Genomic DNA, 20,321 nt, shown 5'->3' on the forward strand with positions numbered 1-20,321 from the left:
TTGATGATAAGGACTAGATTATATATATTGATAAGCACATGGTAGTTTTTTGCACTGCTAATTTTGCTAAATTGGAGAAATTCTAATGCCCTCTTCATAGATCCAACTAATATTATTTTAATCAGTATGATGAGCTATTTGCCTGAAGAAGGGGTCTGACTTGCCTGAAAAGCTTGCATATTGTAATCTTTTTAGTTAGCCAATAAAAAGGTGTCATTTTGCTTGACTTTTAACTGTATGTAGGGTAGAGTAGAGCAAGAATACTTTCTTTATGTGTGTGGAGCTAGCCAACTTCAGAGCTGTATGGTGGCTTAGCAATTGGATACCATATAGGAGCTGTAAGTTTACTTCTATGAGCCAATTTAATCAACTCCTATGATAGGAGGCAACAACAGGATATGTCTATCGATCATTTTATTCGCATGGTTTCAGCTTAGTGCTTGGCATGAGGCAAATTCAATTTTTGCTTTTGGTAACTTCCTATATTTTTGTTTCCATATATTGTTGATCCACAGTTGGTTGAATCAGCAAATCCAGAACAAGCAAATATGGAGGTCCATAAAATATATAAATTCCCTAGAAGTGTAATTCTCCGTTAGTATGATATTTTATTTAGAGAATTTAACTATCATCCATTGTTTAAACCTGTTTGTTTGTTCCAGTACAGTGTTACAAATGACATATTCTTGCAATACTAGATACATCATAGTAAGCAACCTTATACAGGAGGTGTACTTATGCACGTTGGCACCTGCCTTACACCGAGGCAGTTTAGTAATACCACTTAACAACCTTTAAACTATTGTGGCATAGCAAAATATTTAGTGGAATCGAACTGTGTTTCCTTTGGAACATAACGGAATAAAAACTAAACTTTGTAAACATTAATGCAAAGTTTGATTGCATTTGACAAGGGGCCCTTTTATTTTCTGTTGACTGGCACCATTGGGTCACTTAGAAATAGTAAAAATAAGAATGCATACTGCTTTATTTATTTTTCTGATTTAAATATAATCTTTAAAAACCTAGTACATAAAGCTTTGTAAACTCTGCCCTTTTATAACACACACTGTCAAAAGGAATGCAATGTTTAATTGGAAAGGATATATTCAATGGACTTTACTGGATGGATTAATATTTTCTTAGGTTTATACTGTTTGTTTTATGTTTTAATTTTAGATTTTCAAAATAGCATTCCTCCTTCATATTAAAATAAATAAAAATACATGATAGAAGCAATGTAATATTGTAAAAATTCATAGTAATTGGAGAACATGCATATATAAGCACACACATACAGTGATCACTCTTGACCACTTGCTTTACCTTTATTCATATCCATATTTTCTAATACTTGATGTACGTTCTGCCACATATTTCTTAACTCTGGGTATTTTTTGGCTTCAGTTTAAGATGTATCCTACAGAAGTTACATTGCCCCTGGGATGTCTTCTCTACTACTGACTAGAAGGGTTCCAGTGATGTATTCCAATTCCTGCTAAGCTTTTGTTAATGTATTTGACTTGTTCTGTTTTATTGCTTCTCTGTGTCTGGGTCAAGAGAATGTGAAACCTTATTATTGCTCGCTCAAAAAGCAATCTTGTATCACTCCCTGTTCCTGCTCTTCAACAGATACAGCTAGCCTTCTTGTTACCAGGGAGGACATGCCTAACATTAAGCTCTGTCTAGTGAAGCATTACAAAATGAACTATACCTTTTTTTTTTTTTATATCTAATAATGTTTGTGTGTTCTGGCAACTCCAATAGTGGCATGCAGATGCATTTTGAAGTTAAGCACATCATTGTCATTTATTTAATAGTTGTGTTCTTTCATGATAACTAATTGTAGGCCTGAGTCTCCTCGAAAGCTTGCATATTCTAATCTTTCTAATTAGCCAATAAAAGGTGATAACTAATTAATACTTGGATTTGCTCACTTAATCAAGTAAATATTATTCAAAAGGAAGTGCTTGACCAACGTAATCAACAGTTGTGCTCCTCTTGCACGTGTTTGTTAATTCAGTGTCTGGGATCATCCTAATGCAACAAAGCTGCTACATCATATCTTAATGTCCTTTATATTTGGAAACAAGAATAGAGTACCAGTTTCCAGAGACTCCTTCTTTGTTTGTAATCTCTTTCTTACTTGCATGGGGCATAGATTGCAACTTTCCATCTCATTCCAACCAAGACTTCTACTACTGCCTGTAACCTTACTGTGACCTGTGAAGAAATTCACAATGCTTGATATGACATATATTCTGCCTTTTAAGAATTTCCAAGTTACATTAGGTTTGCTTATCTTTGATCAGCATGAGGGTGTGCTTTATGGTTATTTGTGGTTAATTTCAAAGAACATACTGTAAATGGGCTCTAAAAATAACCAGTTTACTGTGGGGTTACTTACCCAGAAAAGGAGATTATAATTAAATGTTCTGAAGAAAAGTGGTTAAGAATACATTTTTTTCATTTTAACACTAGAATATTTCAGTAACTGCAAGAACTTTACCATTGTAATCTCACAGCATTTTGCCTAAGCTTTGATTTTGCTTAAGGGAACATTCATTATTCTGTCCATTTTATTTAGACCTCTGTTTTTCCTAACACTGTAATGGAGAAAAAAGATAGGTAGGTTTGAAAGACTTTGTTAGTCTGAATGCCCTGTGGTTGTCAAAATTTGGCCAATGTTCTAATGTTCAAAAGTATGTTCTGAGGTCTTAAGGCATTATAATTACTCCGTTTGTGTTGGTCCTTGTATGCATGTCTCTTTCAATAGGTGTGCTTCCTGTAGAGGGGTAATTCATGCTTTTTGCCTGTTACTGCCAGCATAAGCTGCAGTCATGGATTTGAATTTGGTGTACAGTGAAGTAACTAACCTCATCTCCTGACAAAATAAAGATAGAGACATACAGAAAAGGCATGTTTACTGCGTGACATATTGTATAGGAAATGCCATACCAATCCAGTAAAGTTTTCTTCCACAGCAAAACAGTAGCTCTACTCATTATGATTGCCTTATTATTGTTGTTGCTATCATTATAATTATTGTTATTATTATTACATTAATTCTCTTCATAAAGATCTAGCCATTTACAGATTATCCTGCTTATAACACAGGTTTGAGGGAAGTTAAAGCAGCAAAACCAGTTGACAATACAAATAACTATATTTTTATTTCCTTCATTATTGGTTTTCTTTGTTTTTAATTATTGGTGGTACACAAACTGTATAACAATTGTTTCAATAGTGTGCTTTAATAAGTTTGACCCAAAGAAAAATGTGACATTTACTTATTGAAACATTAAGACAGTTTGTTTTGGTGACTCATCTTTTTTAATCCCCTAATGTTTTACTGTCATTGAGTTTTACGTTGATTGAATTATTTGTGTTTTTGGTTGTATATTTTATTATTTGTATTGTGAGATGATGCTCTTAGTGCACCATCAAATACATAAGTAGTTTGTTTTCAACTATATGCTATTGCTGTGCAGCTGGTTTTATTTAAGACTATAAATTGATTGGCTTCTCTCAGCTGTTTATTTATTTACTTGCCTGTATAGCTGCTATTCACGCATCAGAGAAATGAGCTGCATCTCTTGTTGTGAGTCAGTCAGCTAGCTTCCTTAACCAGCAGGAAGGTGACAGAGGAGTGTGCAAATGGGAGCCCAGTGACTGTGAAGCATGCTTAATCCTCTATTATATAGCAATAAAATAAAACAGAACTGTCAGGGGCCAACGTAAACTTGTCAGTTGGCCAGATGTTTAGGATGAATGAATGCCATCAGTGAGAGTAAGAAGGTTTTGAGGGACAATGAAATAATACCCCACCCCCATCTATATTCTATCCTATGTCTGCATGCAAAAAGAACAGATGGGTAAGTGACTGTCTGCTGCTAGAGCAAGTGACAACTCTGTTGAACCAAGCATCACGACAACACACTATCAAAGCCTACTCAATCATCCTCTTACTAGCTTCTAGCACCTGGAGTTTTCCTGCCCACCTGGAAGAAAGGCTTCTTGTGTTGTTAATCATAAATGTATTTTGGATTGCATCAGCAGGAAAGGCAATATACAGACCAAGTTTTACTGTTAAAATTATACTTTTTACAGGGCAACCACCCTTAGAGAGATTCTTGAAGACAAAAAGAATGAGATTATGTCAGAAATTATATTCTCATGTTAGAATAATAGTCAAAGCAAATTTGCAATGTTATTTCAATAGTCAACTTTAATATAATTTCTGTTTTTGTCATTTCGAGTAGTTACGTTCCCTGTGCGAATCCTTGTTTACTGTAATAGGAATAGGTCATGTTAAGTACCCCTGTTTCGGGTACCCAAAAACTCAGAAGAGGTTATCAGTGACCAATATTTTAGATGATTAGGCAGTTTACGATGGCTGTTGTAGGTTAAGAGTAGCAATTTTTTCTGCCATTTTATTAAGTTAATTCTTTTATTTTTCCATAGGAAAATGGACATCTTCTAATTGCTTGAGTAGTCTCAACAAAACCTCCAATAGCCGTCAGGTGGCCAGGTAAGTAAAGGTGGATTTCTGTTTTGTTTTAAAGTTTTATTTAGCTTCACTCTAATTAATGAATCAAATACACAGCAAAAAAATAATCACCCATTCAGCTTTTGTCACTAAATAAATAACAATTCCGCAAACTTAGTGAGAATTGTTTCATGTAATCGAAATGGAATTTTAATGAAAAAACATCTGATTTGGGGGGATTTTCCTGTACTTTATTGTATATACTGTACTCTTTATGTTTTCTGAAAATTCTCAGACAATGGGCTGCAAATATGAAATGACACTCATCACGTTTGACAAATATTAATTACGAATTTTGTCAAGTAAGTGTTTAATGGACATACATTGGACTGAATATTTATATTTGTTTTCTTTTTTTCTTTCATTGGTGAAACACAGTCTCCAGATGGGTACTTGTATTAGGAATTGTTCTTGGAAACTGTTAAGTATTGGACTTTAAAAAACAATTATGTGAAATTAAAATTGTATACAGTTTTTACACAGACTATTATCACCAGACTAGAAGGTTAAAAATAATTTCTAAGATATTTGTACTTTAACTATATAATCATGATGGGTTTCTGGCAATTTTTGAATAATAAGTTCCATAATTTTAGTTTAGGATTTCTAATTCATTACAATGAGAGAACTGATCAATTACTATGCATACATTTCTATTAAACCACCTAAGTGTGCATTACACTCTTGAAAAATTAATCATAAAAATAAAGAACAAATAGAATTTTATAAATTATATGCACATATACATTTTTGGAAATCTTTCACAGTGCATCTTCATCTGACATAAATAGGCATTACAAAATGAACAGCTTATGCTGTTTAATGGTTTTCTAATTGCAAGTATCTCTTTGTAAACTAAACAAGAATATGGTATGATTTTTCATGCTACAGATAACTGGTGTGGTTTGCAAACTCGAATTTCTAGAGTATTTTTCTACGTTAAAAACTACAGTGATAGTCTGTATCCTTGATAACAGACAGGAAAGGAAGAATCATATATAAAATGGAACTATCAGACTCTAAAAAAAGAAAAGTATATGCATGTTTACACTTAGTATAACAATTAAAGAAAAAATACATCTGTAAAAAAACTAGGTAGCAGAAGAGCACTTCATTGTAAAGTTGTAAACCCACCCAGCACACCAGAAATATGTAGCCCATAGTTTCTGAAGCAGCCAATATCTATTGCTGAAACTGAACCTGGTGATCACCTAAGCTTCAATTCACTCATTCCAGTGGCATTCAAGGCTGGGTGGTTGTTGAACAGGATGTGAAGAAGGCTCCCACATCAGTCTGCAAGCTTCCACGTACCTTGTTTTCTTTGTCTATTTCAGGACCCCAGTAGGTCCCTGGGCTTTCAGCAACAGCTATCTTATCCCCACTAGTGGTCTTCCTCTCATTGTAACCTAATTTGTTTTTTTCTGAAGCTTAATCTAAAGCTCTGGGTCTTAACAAGCAAAAGTAACCAAAGTCATTTAAAACACAGTACAGAATGAATTCTATAGTGAAACAAAAGAGCAACACTAGAGATGCCACCATGCAGTTGTTTCATCTAGCTTAATTAATTTGAGCCCTGGGTATATATCTATAGCCTGAAGTAAATACATCTTAGGCTACTTGAAATTAAACTCTTTGCAGGTGTACAATAGAGTATATATTGCTGAAGATGCATTAATTTTACTGAGGGATATAAATGTATCACAAGTACATCTTGTCGAAATATCACACTGGCCTTGTCTGATTTTTAGTGCTGTTTTATATTGTGTCTCACCAGTCGTGCTGTGCAACGAAGCCTGGCAATTATACGGCAAGCTAGGCTGAAGAAACAGCAAAAAAAAGAATACTGCATGTACTACAACCGCTTTGGGAAATGTAATCGTGGAGCATCTTGTCCTTTCATTCATGATCCAGACAAAGTTGCTGTTTGTACCAGGTGAGTTAAGCATGGATACTTTTGTACCCTAAGAGTTACAAGTGACTCTGGGTAAAAGATAAACCTCATAAGCAATTATGAGCTTGAGGACTCATTTGTTCTCATTGGAGTAAGTGACTTGTGAGCGTGCAACACGTTCCTCCATAATGACCTATGAACTTGAAAATTTCAGGAAGTTTTTGTGAACAGTTGTGAAAATAATCAACCATAATGAACAAGTTTAAAAGTCCATATGAATGGACTTTTGGGACTCTCCTCATATTTTCTTTCTTCGTATACTGATCTTAAGATGAATACATTTTCTTGTGAATATTTGAAGCATTATTTTTTTTTACATTTGCAAGAAACCATTCTTTGTTTTTTAGTCTACAGTAAGTGTGTGGTACAATACTATTCAACTTTAATTATCATTGTCTTTTTCCCTCCTCATTTAATTTGATAGCTGGGTCCATCCACATTTGGTATTTCAAAATTATTTATGTATGTAAAATTAACTAATTTCAATTTAAACACTTGCTTAACATTCTTCATATTTTAATATGTTTTGACTACACTGCTGTATACAAAAGTTCATATGATGGTTTTTATGTATAAGCATCTTGCTGATATTTTATTTCTTAGTTATCAGAAGCTATGTATTCAATTAAGATACCTGAAAATATACACGTTTAATAGGTTTTTAAAAGAACAGCCCTAGTGAACTTTTTAAATTACACATTAGTATAAAAATATTGTAACGACTTGGGGCTTTTGAATATTAATGAAGTTTGTATTTATTCTGCAGATGGTTTATGACAGTGTTGTACATAGATGAATATACCGCAGAGTGGCCAGCTTTTAATGTTGATTCTCATTTATAGATATGCTTCAGCAAGGAAGCTATTGTTTTTTAACCTTTGCTTTTAAATAACTTCGGGGTAAATTTAATCTGTCTGGATTTTAGGTTTCTAAGAGGCACGTGTAAGCAAACAGATGGGACATGTCCATTCTCACACAAGGTGTCAAAGGACAAGGCAAGTTTCTAATTAAACTCTTTCTGAATATATAGACAAATGTACTGTCAGTTGTTTATTAACTCTCTGCTGTATTGGACACTATTTTGTTATCAGTTTGTCTATCACACAGGACTGCACACATGGGCCTTCTGTGTTTGTTTTCCCATTAGCAGTAGTTGTTATAGGTCATATGTAAGACAGTTTTGATATTGATTAGTTGCACAATGGAGTGTTAAAAACCAAAAATGTCTACACTGTGGTATTCTTTTTTTGTCATATACTATAACTCTGCATTTGTGTGTATTTAATTCAATAAGTAAATGATTACATGGACAGTGGTTTTTTTTCGGTATTTTGCAAGGTATTCCTGTTTACTCTGAGTTGTTAACTGTCAAGACTTAACAAGTAGTGTTACAGTGATAGTAATTTCTATTTTTAATTGCTGTCATGGATTTCTTTAAGAGAAAACCAAGTAATTGCCTATTTCTGGGCATGCTCCATCCACAGTGTCACATTGAAGATTCATGCAGAGATAATCTTCTAAACTTATTTTGGGGTATTAAATTAATTTTATGTTGTGTTTGAAATGAACATTGAAAGCTCTGAAATAACTTTGTAATTAACAATAAAATTGTAAGTCATTGTTTACTGATTATGGCATCACATGGCCAGCTATCCTTTTTCTGGTTCTGGTTTCATCCAGTGTAAAGTCATGTTCTGTTACCAGAATTCACCTTAAGCCAGTTGTTGGAAGGTTTCCTTTTTCTAATTGTACAGCACACTTCTAAGACCAATGCAGGAAGTGTTCATTAGCACCAGCAGTCCAGTGGAATAAAACACATTGTCTTCCATTGAAATCTATCTGATTTTACCTCCACAAAGGAGGATAATGACAGCACCCCCAACATCCTATTCCCGGCACACCTGCTCCAGTACCACCATGAATCAAGGCACACTGACATTTTACAGGCTAGCTGAACCTTTATTTTGTCATGAGAGGAAGTTGTGAACATTTTCTTCAGAATAAACAAGAGATCTTAAATTCAGTTCCAAAAAAGCTACAGCGGCTGCAGGTCTTCATTACAGTGAGCCAATATTTATTATTGGAAACCAGTTATTGCTCTAAATGACACATTCTTGCTATTTAAATTAAGCCCCCTCCTACATTAATATTTCAAAACTTAAAAATCTTATTTTACAAATAAATGTTTAAATTCTTAAGCTTCCTTTTTTCCTCCTTTTTTTTGCATAGGACTGCATCAGGTGGATAGGGCCTGAAGAGTTTGTGTTAATAACTTGTTTCAGTCTAAAATGCTGAGAAAATTAAACTAAAAGGACTTCAGAATTCCCACATTGTTAAAAATCCAATCCTTTAATTCTTTTCAGGAAGACTTTGAGCATTTGCTTGGATAACATACTTCATATCATTATTGAAAGTTTTGAAAGCTGAGAAAGCATTTTAAAATTTCAATATAAAATTAATGATAGCAAATAAGATTTAAAAGAAATGAGAACTTCAGTAAAAATTCCTAAATCACACAACATTTAGAAGCCATTTACAATCATCCACCAGCTTAAGGTACACAGTTCTACACACTGGGTTCAAGTGAATACCGTATCTTTTTAAAATTCAAACACCTGACATATTTTATGAATCTATACTAATAAAAGGCAAAGCCCTCACTGACTGACTGAATGACTCATCACTAATTCTCCAACTTCCCGTGTAGGTAGAAGGCTAAAATTTGGCAGGCACATTCCTTACAGCTTACTTACAAACATTAAGCAGGTTTCATTTCGAAATTCTATGCGTAACAGTCATAACTGAATCCTACATACGTATATATATATATATGGCCATAGCCTGCAGCTCGGTCGCCGTGTGAGGCAGAGTTGCGTCCCCCATCACCACGCCTACCACGTAATTGAGTGCCTGCCCATATAAGGCTGTCCGTCAGCAGCAATCCAATAGACGCGCTGCCGGGAGTTAAAATTGCTGGTGAAGGACTGTGCTAATGCAAACAGTGTTTGGCACAAACTCAGCAAAAGTGTGAGAGAAACTTTTAAGTGCTGGGTCTGAGCTAACATTAAGTAAAGCCGTGGACATCGCAAGATCGCACGAGATAGCACAAGCACACCTGAGAACCTTTGATGCATGTACTCCGAGCGGCTCACGTGAACTGACTGTGAACACAGTACGTAGACAACAAGCAAGAGCTCCAAAGAGCACTGAACAAAAAACGTATTACACAATTGAGATGGCAGCAAAAGAATATGAAGGCGAGTGACGCATACGTGCATATTCATAAGTTCAGCTACTGTGGATACAAAGCACACGGTGGAAAAAGTGTGGTAAATTGAACCGCTTTGCTAAAGTTTGCAGGACTGGGAAAGGTAAACCCATGCATGCAGTGTGTGATGTCTCAGATAAAGAGGAAGACGAGCTGTTTATTGATGCAGTAGGAAAGGAACAACCCTCTGACGCTGAACAAGCCTTTGTAGACATAGCAATAGGAAAGCACGGTGTAAAGTTTAAGTTTAAATTATGTTCATAGACACGCTGCCACTAAATATTCGCAGGCAAATCCACAACTTAATACTGGGAATGCCTGTTAAACATCTTAGATTCACAAGTACCGATTTGGGTAGTGAACACTTCGATGAATGAAACATGTTATCTTTACAACGGTTGACAGTGAAGATGAGATGGTCAGGGATGGACTAGACAAACACGGAATGTAACTTGAACACAACACATCCTCCAAATACGAACCTGATTGAAAGAAATAATGATAATCAAATCCTTGATGACAGCAACACTCATAACAGTCACAAAACAATTACATTGACAATCATGTTATGTTATTTTTAAAATGTTTCCTTTTCTTTTTCATAACTTCTTTAACACACTACTTCTCCGCGCGAAGCGCGGGTATTTTGCTAGTTGTTAATATTTTTTCCCATAAGCAGCTTACATTTTTATAATCACCCCTCTAGTAATTGTTAATGGTGTTGTGAAGACTATTGGAGGAACCACTGAACCCATGACAACCTTTTCGCTGGCTTTAAGATTTGAATTCTGAATGAATGATCTACAAGCCCTACTGATCATCCAAATGTATGCAAAAGTTTTCAAATACAGGACTATGTGTGAATAAGACCTGTACAACTATGAAAATTGCTGTTTATCCAAATGATAACCAACAAACCCCAATGTATAAAGTGTGAAGATCTACAGACAGACACAGGACTCCAATGTCCAGAACACGGACGTTTATTTTACTTTTTTCAATGCCGCACACACACACACTGCACAATTCACCCACAATGCTCAGTCTTTTTACTTTACTTTGTTTTCCTTCTCTTCAGCCACCTCCACTCCTCTCCCACAACCTCTGACTTCTACCTCCCGACTCCGGCTTCCTGAATGGAGTGAAGTAAGCCCTTTTATAATGCACCCGGATATGCTCCAGGTGCTCCCTGATGACCTTCCTGCAGCACTTCCTGGTGTGGCGGAAGTGGTGCATGGACACCCGGAAGCACTCTGGGTGTACCTGGTTCCTGTTCCGGCAGCACTTCCTGGTGTGGTGGAAGTGCTGCAGTCCATGGCCTAGAACCATCCAGGCACCCCCTGGCAGTGGCCACAGGCCCCCACAGGGTTGAGCTTCCAAGCTTCGTGGCCCCAAAGCAAACCAGGGCGGCTCCCCTCTCATGTCCCAGGGGAGGTATTGTGCCTCTCCCAGTCCTTCCATCCTCCAGGCGTCCTGCCACAAAAGGTACTGATAACAACAATATACATGTGGTTGTCTGAGAAAGATCAGACAAATCACTGCAATCGAAATGAAGAACATACTCTCACTTAACATTGATTGCAACATGGGGTCACTTAGCTCATTTATCAGTAACTCAGACATACATAAATATATGCACTTCTTTTCAAGTTTGTGAAGAACTATATTCTGGATATGACACAGTCACAATTTATGGATATGTTACAATCCAACCAATTTTCTGAAAGTACAAGCAGTGAAAGAATTAGTCACTAGACAGTCAAAGGTGAGAACAATAATATGCAACATACAGTTGAAGTCAGAAGTTTACATACACTTAGGGTGAATTCTTTAAAACTCACTTAATAACCCCTGCACAGATTTTATACTAACAATCTATACATTTTGAATATCGTTTAAGACATTGTCTTTGTGGAGAGCAAACATAATTAAAATTATTTTAAGCTGTGTGAGAATCTTAAAGTACAAGCTGATTTAGTTTAAAATAAATGGAACATCTTTTAAGGAATATTTAGTTAACAGTCTTTTTTCAGTGTTATGCTTAGAGAAACCCTTTTTTTAAACAAACTAGAAAAAATGACTTGTATAAAATATGTAATATATTCAGATTCTTATGTCTTTTCTCCTTAGATGCCAGTGTGTTCGTACTTTCTGAAAGGAATCTGCAGTAATAACAGCTGTCCTTATAGTCACGTCTATGTATCCCGGAAAGCTGAGGTTTGCATTGACTTTGTGAAGGGCTATTGTCCACTTGGAGAGAAAGTACGTGTGCTTTATTTTATGTTTGACAAGGCTTTTATTACTGACAGAAATACTTGAATTTTCTGAATGCTGTTGAGTTTTTAGTAATTGAATGATTTTGGCAATATTTTTTCTAATTCTGTCATTACAATATTGTTTTTTTGAATGGGATTATTTTTACAATAATTTATCTGTGAATTTGTTAATTTATCATACATTCCATTTTTTTCATATCCTATATTCTGTATTTTAATTTTGCTTAGCTTATGTTATATTTACACTTTTTGAATGGCCAAACACTTCACCTACAAAAATTTGTTTTTTGACATCTCATCCAGTGGTTCACATCAACACAGCAGCAGTACAGTTATGAGAAGTGGCCATTTAAAAAAAAACCACACTCCTCTATTTAAAAAGCATCATGGAACTGCTTAGGCTTCCTGCCCCCGTACTTGGTGCCACGGACCGCCTGCCAAGTTGTTTTGCCTGCTTTTGGTAAAGTCATACCTGATGGAGGATTGCAGGAATCCTGGGAAAGAGGGGTTCCTTCATCGGATTGGCTGGCCCAGCACTGTTTTTAGCCGTGGAATGGCCAAATGGGGGAGGCAGCTTGATGGATGAGGTCTCCAGGACTCTAAAAATATCAAAATCTTATTATATGATATCATCTACTGTTAAATTCTGCTCCGTACTTCTAAAATTTTTATTTTTATGCTGTATTGAGGATTTATTCTGTTCTGTGTATTGTATTGTATCGACCCCCATCTTTTGACACCCACTGCAAGCCCAGCCTACCTGGAAAGGGGTCTCTCATTGAACTGCCTTTCCCAAGGTTTCTTCCATTTTCCCTACAAGGCTTTTTGGGAGTTTTTCCTTGTCTTCTCAGAGAGTCGAGGCTTGGGGGGCTGTCAAGAGGCAGGGCATGTTAAAGCCCATTGCGGCACTTCCTGTGTGATTTTGGGCTATACAAAAATAAACTGTATTGTATTGTACTGTTATTTTTGGATCCACGGTTGTACTGAACCTGTCAATCGTCAACTAGCTATAATTTTGTTTAACTGCTATTTTAAAAATTTCATCTCTCATTTAACTTTGTATATATTTAGTTTGATTTTTCACAAGTTGCTTTGGACAGAGTATTTGCTGAATAATGGTAATGACAATAATGAAGAGTTAGTCATTGTTTACAATTCGATAATATTTGATACTGTAGGACATACTGCCATTATCCTTTTTTGACATACATGGAACACAGGTCCCTGGCTTAAAACCTCAGGCCAGATGCTCTTTAATTTCAGATTCTTTTCCACTTGGCCGTGCTTGGTAGTTAGAATAAAACCAGCTAATTTATTGTAGTATTGGTGTAACTGTAACTAATGTGAAGGATACATTTTAGCTGGGTTTAAAGTCTTCCTAAATTCAGTAAGAAAGTGCAGAGCAGCAATTAGTACACACATGCACAGAGAAACTCTGTGTAGGGGAAGGTAAGCCAGCGCAGAGACTAACTGTGAGTAGGTGAACGGCAGTTGCAAGTAATGGATGCTTCATACTCATACTGCTATATTCACAATTTTTGAAACATATGAAAACTCTCAGTACACCATTTTACATAAATTAGAAACTGGCAATGGCAGAAAAGTTTAGAACCTCAGCATAGCAGTGAATTCCACAGATTGATTAGTGACTGTAATTTGTTTAAGGAATTACAAAAAGTTTTAACAAGTTTGTGGTCTGGTTAAAGTTCCTACAGTCTTACTGTGCATGGCAGGTGGAATCCTGTAGTCTTAAGTGGAGTTTGGTTCTTTCTGTTTGATCTCTTCATCTTGTGCACATCAAAACTACAAAATTTGTCACTACATGAAATGAATCTGCAATTAAGCATTTGTGCAAGTAGGGTTTTAAGTATTAGGGAGTCATGTGTTTGCAGCATTTTCCAGTTGGTAACCCTACTTGTGAAGGAATGTGCATTTGTTTTTCACTGGTCTAAAGGCTGCCTATTTTCTTTATGTCAATAGAAGAGATCCAACCAAAAATGAGAGTGGAATGTTCATGAAAGTTATATGCAAGTACATGATAGTGATCTTAAAAGTCAAGCACTGTTACTAAGTGATAATATGAGTGACATCGTACTGGATGAACAGTTTTTAATTTTTAGCACATCTGAATATAGGCCGGGCATTGTCATGCACCAGAAGGAACCCAGGACCCATTGCACCAGCGTAGGGTCTGACAATGGGTCCAAGGATTTCATCCCGATACCTAATGGCAGTCAAGGTGCCGTTCTAGCCTGCAGAGGTCTGTGCATCCCTCCATTGATATGCCTTCCCAGACCATCACTGACCCACCACCAAACCAGTCATGCTGAACGATGTTACAGGCAGCATAACGTTCTCCAGGTCTTCTCCACACCCTTTCACATCTGTCACATGTGCTCAGGGTGAACCTGCTCTCATCTGTGAAAAGCACAGGGTGCCAGTGGTGGACCTGCCAATTCTCGTTTTCTATGTAAAAAGCTCCACGATGCTGGGCAGTGAGCATAGGGCCCACTAGGGGATGTCAGGCCCTCAGGCCACCCTCATGAAGTCTGTTTCTGATTGTTTGGTCAGAGACATTCATACACTGGCCTGCTGGAGGTCATTGTGTAGGGCTCTGGCAGTGCTCATCCTGTTCCTTCTTGCCCAAAGGAGCAGATACCAGTCCTGCTGATGAGTTAAGGACCTTCTATGGCCCTAGAGTAACTGCCTGTCTCCTGTCCTCCATGACCTTGAGACTGCTGGGAGACACAGCAAACCTTCTGGCAATGTCACATATTGATGTGCCATCCTGGAGAAGCTGGACTACCTGTGCAACCTTTGTAGGTTCCAGGTATCGCCTCATGCTACCACTAGTGACACTGACTGTAGCCAAATGCAAAGCTGGTGAAAAAAAGTCCAAAAAAGATGAATAGAGAAAAATGTAAGTTGCCTCCACCTGTTAAACTATTCCTGTTTTGGGGGTCATCTCATTGTTCTCCTGTAGTGCACCTGTTGTTAATTTTATTAACACCAAAGCAGCTGAAACTGATTAACAACCCCCTCTGCTACTTGACTGACCAGGTCATTATCCCAGTGGTTTCATTGACTTGATGCTATACTCTCATTAAAAAGTGTTCCTTGGAAGTTCAGTGGAAGAGTTTGCAAATGTGCCACAAATGTCATTAGTTAACCTAACATTAGCCAAATAGCTGGGAATGCAGTTGCAAGGAAACTACTCCTGAATAAGCTGTCTTGTGTCAAGGCTCAAGGCATACCCATGACAATACATAGTATAATGTTTAATGTTACATGCCACAGGGGGTTGTTTAGCTAGCAAGGGATTGTCAGAGCAGATGGAGCACAAAATGGCACATTGCAACTTTGGGACTAAAGAGGAGTCAGCAGTAGTGATTGGGGAGACCCTCCAATGACCAGTGTATGTGAACAGATGCTGCAGAGGTTAACTGTCTTTAAATGGTGCGTTTGACATAATTAGTTTGAGGATACTAAAATGAGAAAGAGTTCACGAGCAACTAATAGAATGTCATAACTTTGGCAGTACCAAAGAGTTCACAAAGCTTTTATTGGAAACAGGTTCAAAAAATTGGAAAAAGGGCTGACAGAGTGATAGTTCATCCAGAGATGCGAAAAAACTGAGAACTTCAGGGGAGGGGATAGCTCAGGAGAGTTTTGGTGCTCGATGCACAATGTATAAAAGTGTGCGAGTCATCCCACCTGATATTCAGAAAACAAAAACCCAGTTAAGTTGATTGTTGCAGGCATAATTTGCCTTCATTTTTTTTTTGTTTGGTAACTTACGTTCTCCTTTTGATCACCCACTCCCATGTGTCTCTGTTTGAAACCTTTTATAATCTAACTTTTTGATAAATACAGAGTTTTAAGGACTTTTTATTCCATTTCAAATGCACAAGTGCAATTTTTAACTGCATTTTTCATTATCATTTTTGTGCCTGATGTCTTATTGCAACAATTTCCATATATTCAATTAGTAAAGATTGATTACCTTTTAGGATATAGCGGGTTGGATAATGGATGGATGGATAGTTATTTAATACTTATTGACTTGCATAGTTGAAGTCTTGGTAATTATTAAGAGGGTTTCATTTCATCCCCAGAGTGGTTTACTTAGCATGAATCCTAAACCTAACTCTTTTACCCAACAATATAAATATTATTGCATTTCCCAATCAAGAATGGAAACAGCAAGGTAAATGCTGACATTCTACTGTGGTGAGAGTTATGGGAAAAAATACAATCACTGCTGGACCAATATATGATAGTGTCCTGTTTAAAATGCAACAGGGATGTCAAGAAATAAAGTTCTAAAGTGGAAAAACCTGCATTTACAGTGGGTACGGAAAGTATTCAGACCCCCTTCAATTTTTTACTCTTTGTTATATTGCAGCCATTTGCTAAAATCATTTAAATTAATTTTTTTCCTCATTAATGTACACACAGCACCCCATATTGACAGACAAAAAAGAATTTTTGAAATTGTTGCAGATTTATTAAAAAAGAAAAACTGAAATATCACATGGTCCTAAGTATTCAGACCCTTTGCTCAGTATTTAGTAGAAGCACCCTTTTGAGCTAATACAGCCATGAGTCTTCTTGGGAAACATGCAACAAGTTTTTCACACCTGGAATTGGGGATCCTCTGCCATTCCTTCTTGCAGATCCTCTCCAGTTCTGTCAGGTTGGATGGTAAACTTTGGTGGACAGCCATTTTTAGGTCTCTCCAGAGATGCTCAATTGGGTTTAAGTCAGGGCTCTGGCTGGGCCATTCAAGAACAGTCACAGAGTTGTTGTGAAGCCACTCCTTTGTTATTTTAGCTGTGTGCTTAGGGTCATTGTCTTGTTGGAATGTAAACCTTCGGCCCAGTCTGAGGTCCTTAGCACTCTGGAGAAGGTTTTTGTCCAGGATACTCCTGTACTTGGCCGCATTCATCTTTCCCTCGATTGCAACCAGTCGTCCTGTCCTTGCAGCTGAAAAACACCCCCACAGCATGATGCTGCCACCGCCATGCTTCACTGTGGGGACTGTATTGGACAAGTGATGAGCAGTGCCTGGTTCTCTCCACACATACCACTTAGAATTAAGGCCAAAAAGTTCTATGTTGGAGTTTGCTAAAAGACACCTGAAGGACTCAGATGGTGAGAAATAAGATTCTCTGGTCTGATGAGACACAGCTAAAATAACGAAGGAGTGACTTCACAACAACTCTGTGACTGTTCTTGAATGGCCCAGCCAGAGCCCTGACTTAAACCCAATTGAGCATCTCTGGAGAGACCTAAAAATGGCTTTCCACCAACGTTTACCATCCAACCTGACAGAACTGGAGAGGATCTGCAAAGAGGAATGGCAGAGGATCCCCAAATCCAGGTGTGAAAGACTTGTTGCATCTTTCCCAAGAAGACTCATGGCTGTATTAGCTCAAAATAGTGTGTGGACACTTTTTCTATAGTGTCATTTCTTGTGACTGAAGACAGAGAGATATAATTAAAGTTAGTAAAAATCTTTTATTGATACACACCAGGCAAAGGTAAAATGACAGAGAAGCACAGTCCTAGGACACCTGCCCTTCGTCTGCCCCGAGGGGTCGGTGTCCCAAATTTTTATAGGGCTTTTGTCTTGTATTTCAAAATATTAGCCTGAATCAGCACTACCAGAAATCTAAAGGTGGAATACATCTGTTAGTTTTCTTAGTTTGGGGCTCGATGAGTCCACACTTGTGGTTTTTTGTGTAGTAACCTTAAAACAAGAAGTAGCACTTAGCACACATACTTTGGGCACGCAGGGTCTTCATGACCCTTGTCACGTACACCATGGGCAAGCAGGGTCTGCATGGCTCTTGTCACCTACACCAGATTGATCAAGCTGTTTTGTATTTTTCCACAGGTGCTTCTACTAAATACTGAGCAAAGGGTCTGAATACTTAGGACCATGTGATATTTCAGTTTTTCTTTTGTAATAAATCTGCAACAATTTTAAAAATTCTTTTTTTTGTCTGTCAATATGGGGTGCTGTGTGTACATTAATGAGGAAAAAAATTAATTTAAATGATTTTAGCAAATGGCTGCAATATAACAAAGAGTGAAAAATTGAAGGGGGTCGGAATACTTTCCGTTCCCACTGTATATAGTTCATAATCTTGGTCACTTATAGGATGACCTAATTCTTTACAATGAATGCAAACTATTGTGTTTCTTGAAATATATGTTTACAGGGCTGCATGACTGAATAAAACTTAGGTGGCATGCACACTTAAAGTAGGGATATACTGTATTATACTGTTCAGATATGAATGGTTTAGAAGAGGTTACGGTTCATAACCCACCAAAGAATGAAAATAATAGACAAACCACAATAAAAGCAACAGGAATAGGCACCAGCACCTTATGTACATAGTCACTAATTTGAACATGTATTTTTTAATATGCAAGAATCTTAGAAATTTAATAGAAAATTTGGACAAGGCCATATAATTTATTCTCTGGGGTCTTGCCAAATTATCTGAATTACATGCTACATGAATAGCAATTTACAGCTGTGAGGAGAGTTTTTTTTATTTTTTATTTATCATTATTTTTTTTAAGAATATGTTTTGGTTCTAATCTATTATCTTTACAGTTGTTCTGTGCTGGAGTAAAACACATACAGTTTTTGCATAGTTATCCACTCATTATGAATCACATTTTACATTTGAAAAGGCGCTTAACAAATACAGGATCCATTCCATCATCATTAGGTCCTTAAATAACATCATATGTTATGTTTAGAGTATCATGTTCTTGTCCTTTTGGAAAATTCACACCAAGTAGTCCCTGAGGCAACTCTTAGCTCATTCATCAGTTTTGGCTAGCAGTGATAGGGTGGTAATGAAAGGTAAGATGACTCTTTATGGTGACAGTAAGATTTATGCCTAAAAAAAGTCTATGTTGCAGCACATTCGAAAGAATCTAATTTTTCATAGCTTGGGCTGTATTCATTTTAATGCTTAAACTTTATCACCTAGCAGTTGTAAGGTTCAATTTTATACCTAAAATAGATTATTGGTCAGTTGTATATAACATACCTAAATGTGTTTTTCATAGTTTACCATTGAGATCCAAAGCCACTGACTTATTATTGGAGCATCAATTATTTCCAAAATTGTATACCTGAGTGAAACTTTGTTATTCCATCTGTTATGGAAAGCTAAACATGATGCATAGAATAAGTGTATATTAGAGTCATTTTACTTGGACAACTACATTATATGCTTTGATATAATCAGTTGTACTTGCTTAAATACAGAAAACATCTGCCTTCCCCCTCACTTTTTTTTTCTTTGTACATTTTGTCCCTATCCATGTACAATTTAAATATCAATTCAAATGAGAATATAAAAGAAGAGAGATATATTAATATTTATTCTATTAGTAAAAGTGCTTAGTCTGTAATTTTTGGTGTGTCACAGAAGCACTCTGCTAGATATGATAGATAGCAGCCTATAATTATATATTGGAAAAACTGCTGACCTAGGCATACTGTAACAAGGAGAAAAACCAGGCATGGCATTCAGGGGTTAACCCTGTTCCCTAAATAATAGAAAATCTGCTGATGCTCTCTTTTATATTGAACAGAAAAGGACTCTAATAGGCCCCGGAGAGTTAGTGATCTTTCTTAAATCAAGTGGAAAATTGTAACTTTGTCTTGTATAAAGATATTCTTTTACTTCATGAAAATGTATGGTATAGAAGTCTTGGCTCAACAGGACTCTCTGTTGCTGTTAGTTTTAATATCAAACTTCCTTCCTCTTACTGATAGAGTTGTGTCAGGTTGTAAAGATGGTGGAGAATGCTGTAACATTCATGTGCCAATGTTATTTTTTTTCTTTATTAGAAAAGAAATTAAGGCTTTATGTTATTTGTAGTTTAGAATTTTGATAATGTAACATAATGATTATATCGGAAATTACTCAAGCTTGCATTTTCATTATATTGTCACAATGTTAAATATTTTACAACTGCTTTATTAACTGTTAAACATTCTACTGAAGAAGTAACTGCTTGTTAGCTACTCCTTTTCTCAGTCTTTCATATTATCTGGCATGTGAAAAGTTTTAAAATTGAAGTGTATTGTCTTAAATCTTCTGTTTTATTGAGGGTGTTGTTGCTGTGACTCTCTACCCAGTATAAAGCTAAGAAGGCTGGGATATTCAGCATAAGAAGATTTCTTATATTTTTAAACAATAGTGAGGGGTGAACACAGGAAGAAACGAAAGTAACTACTGA

At 36.5% G+C, this 20,321-nt stretch overlaps 1 protein-coding gene across 2 annotated transcripts in view; it reads left to right on the forward strand.

The window, feature by feature from the left end:
* The window catches only part of zc3h3 (zinc finger CCCH-type containing 3), a 243,221-nt gene that overhangs the window by 178,339 nt on the left and 44,561 nt on the right, over window positions 1-20,321 (forward strand). For both annotated transcript variants that reach the window (XM_039753748.1, XM_039753747.1), the window contains exons 6-9: window positions 4,465-4,531; window positions 6,324-6,482; window positions 7,426-7,495; window positions 11,899-12,030. In XM_039753748.1, the coding sequence (XP_039609682.1) occupies window positions 4,465-4,531; window positions 6,324-6,482; window positions 7,426-7,495; window positions 11,899-12,030 (428 nt within the window). The remainder of the gene's footprint in view (window positions 1-4,464; window positions 4,532-6,323; window positions 6,483-7,425; window positions 7,496-11,898; window positions 12,031-20,321) is intronic.

The sequence above is a fragment of the Polypterus senegalus genome, chromosome 5 (genome assembly GCF_016835505.1).
Source record: "Polypterus senegalus isolate Bchr_013 chromosome 5, ASM1683550v1, whole genome shotgun sequence".
Taxonomy (NCBI): domain Eukaryota; kingdom Metazoa; phylum Chordata; class Cladistia; order Polypteriformes; family Polypteridae; genus Polypterus; species Polypterus senegalus.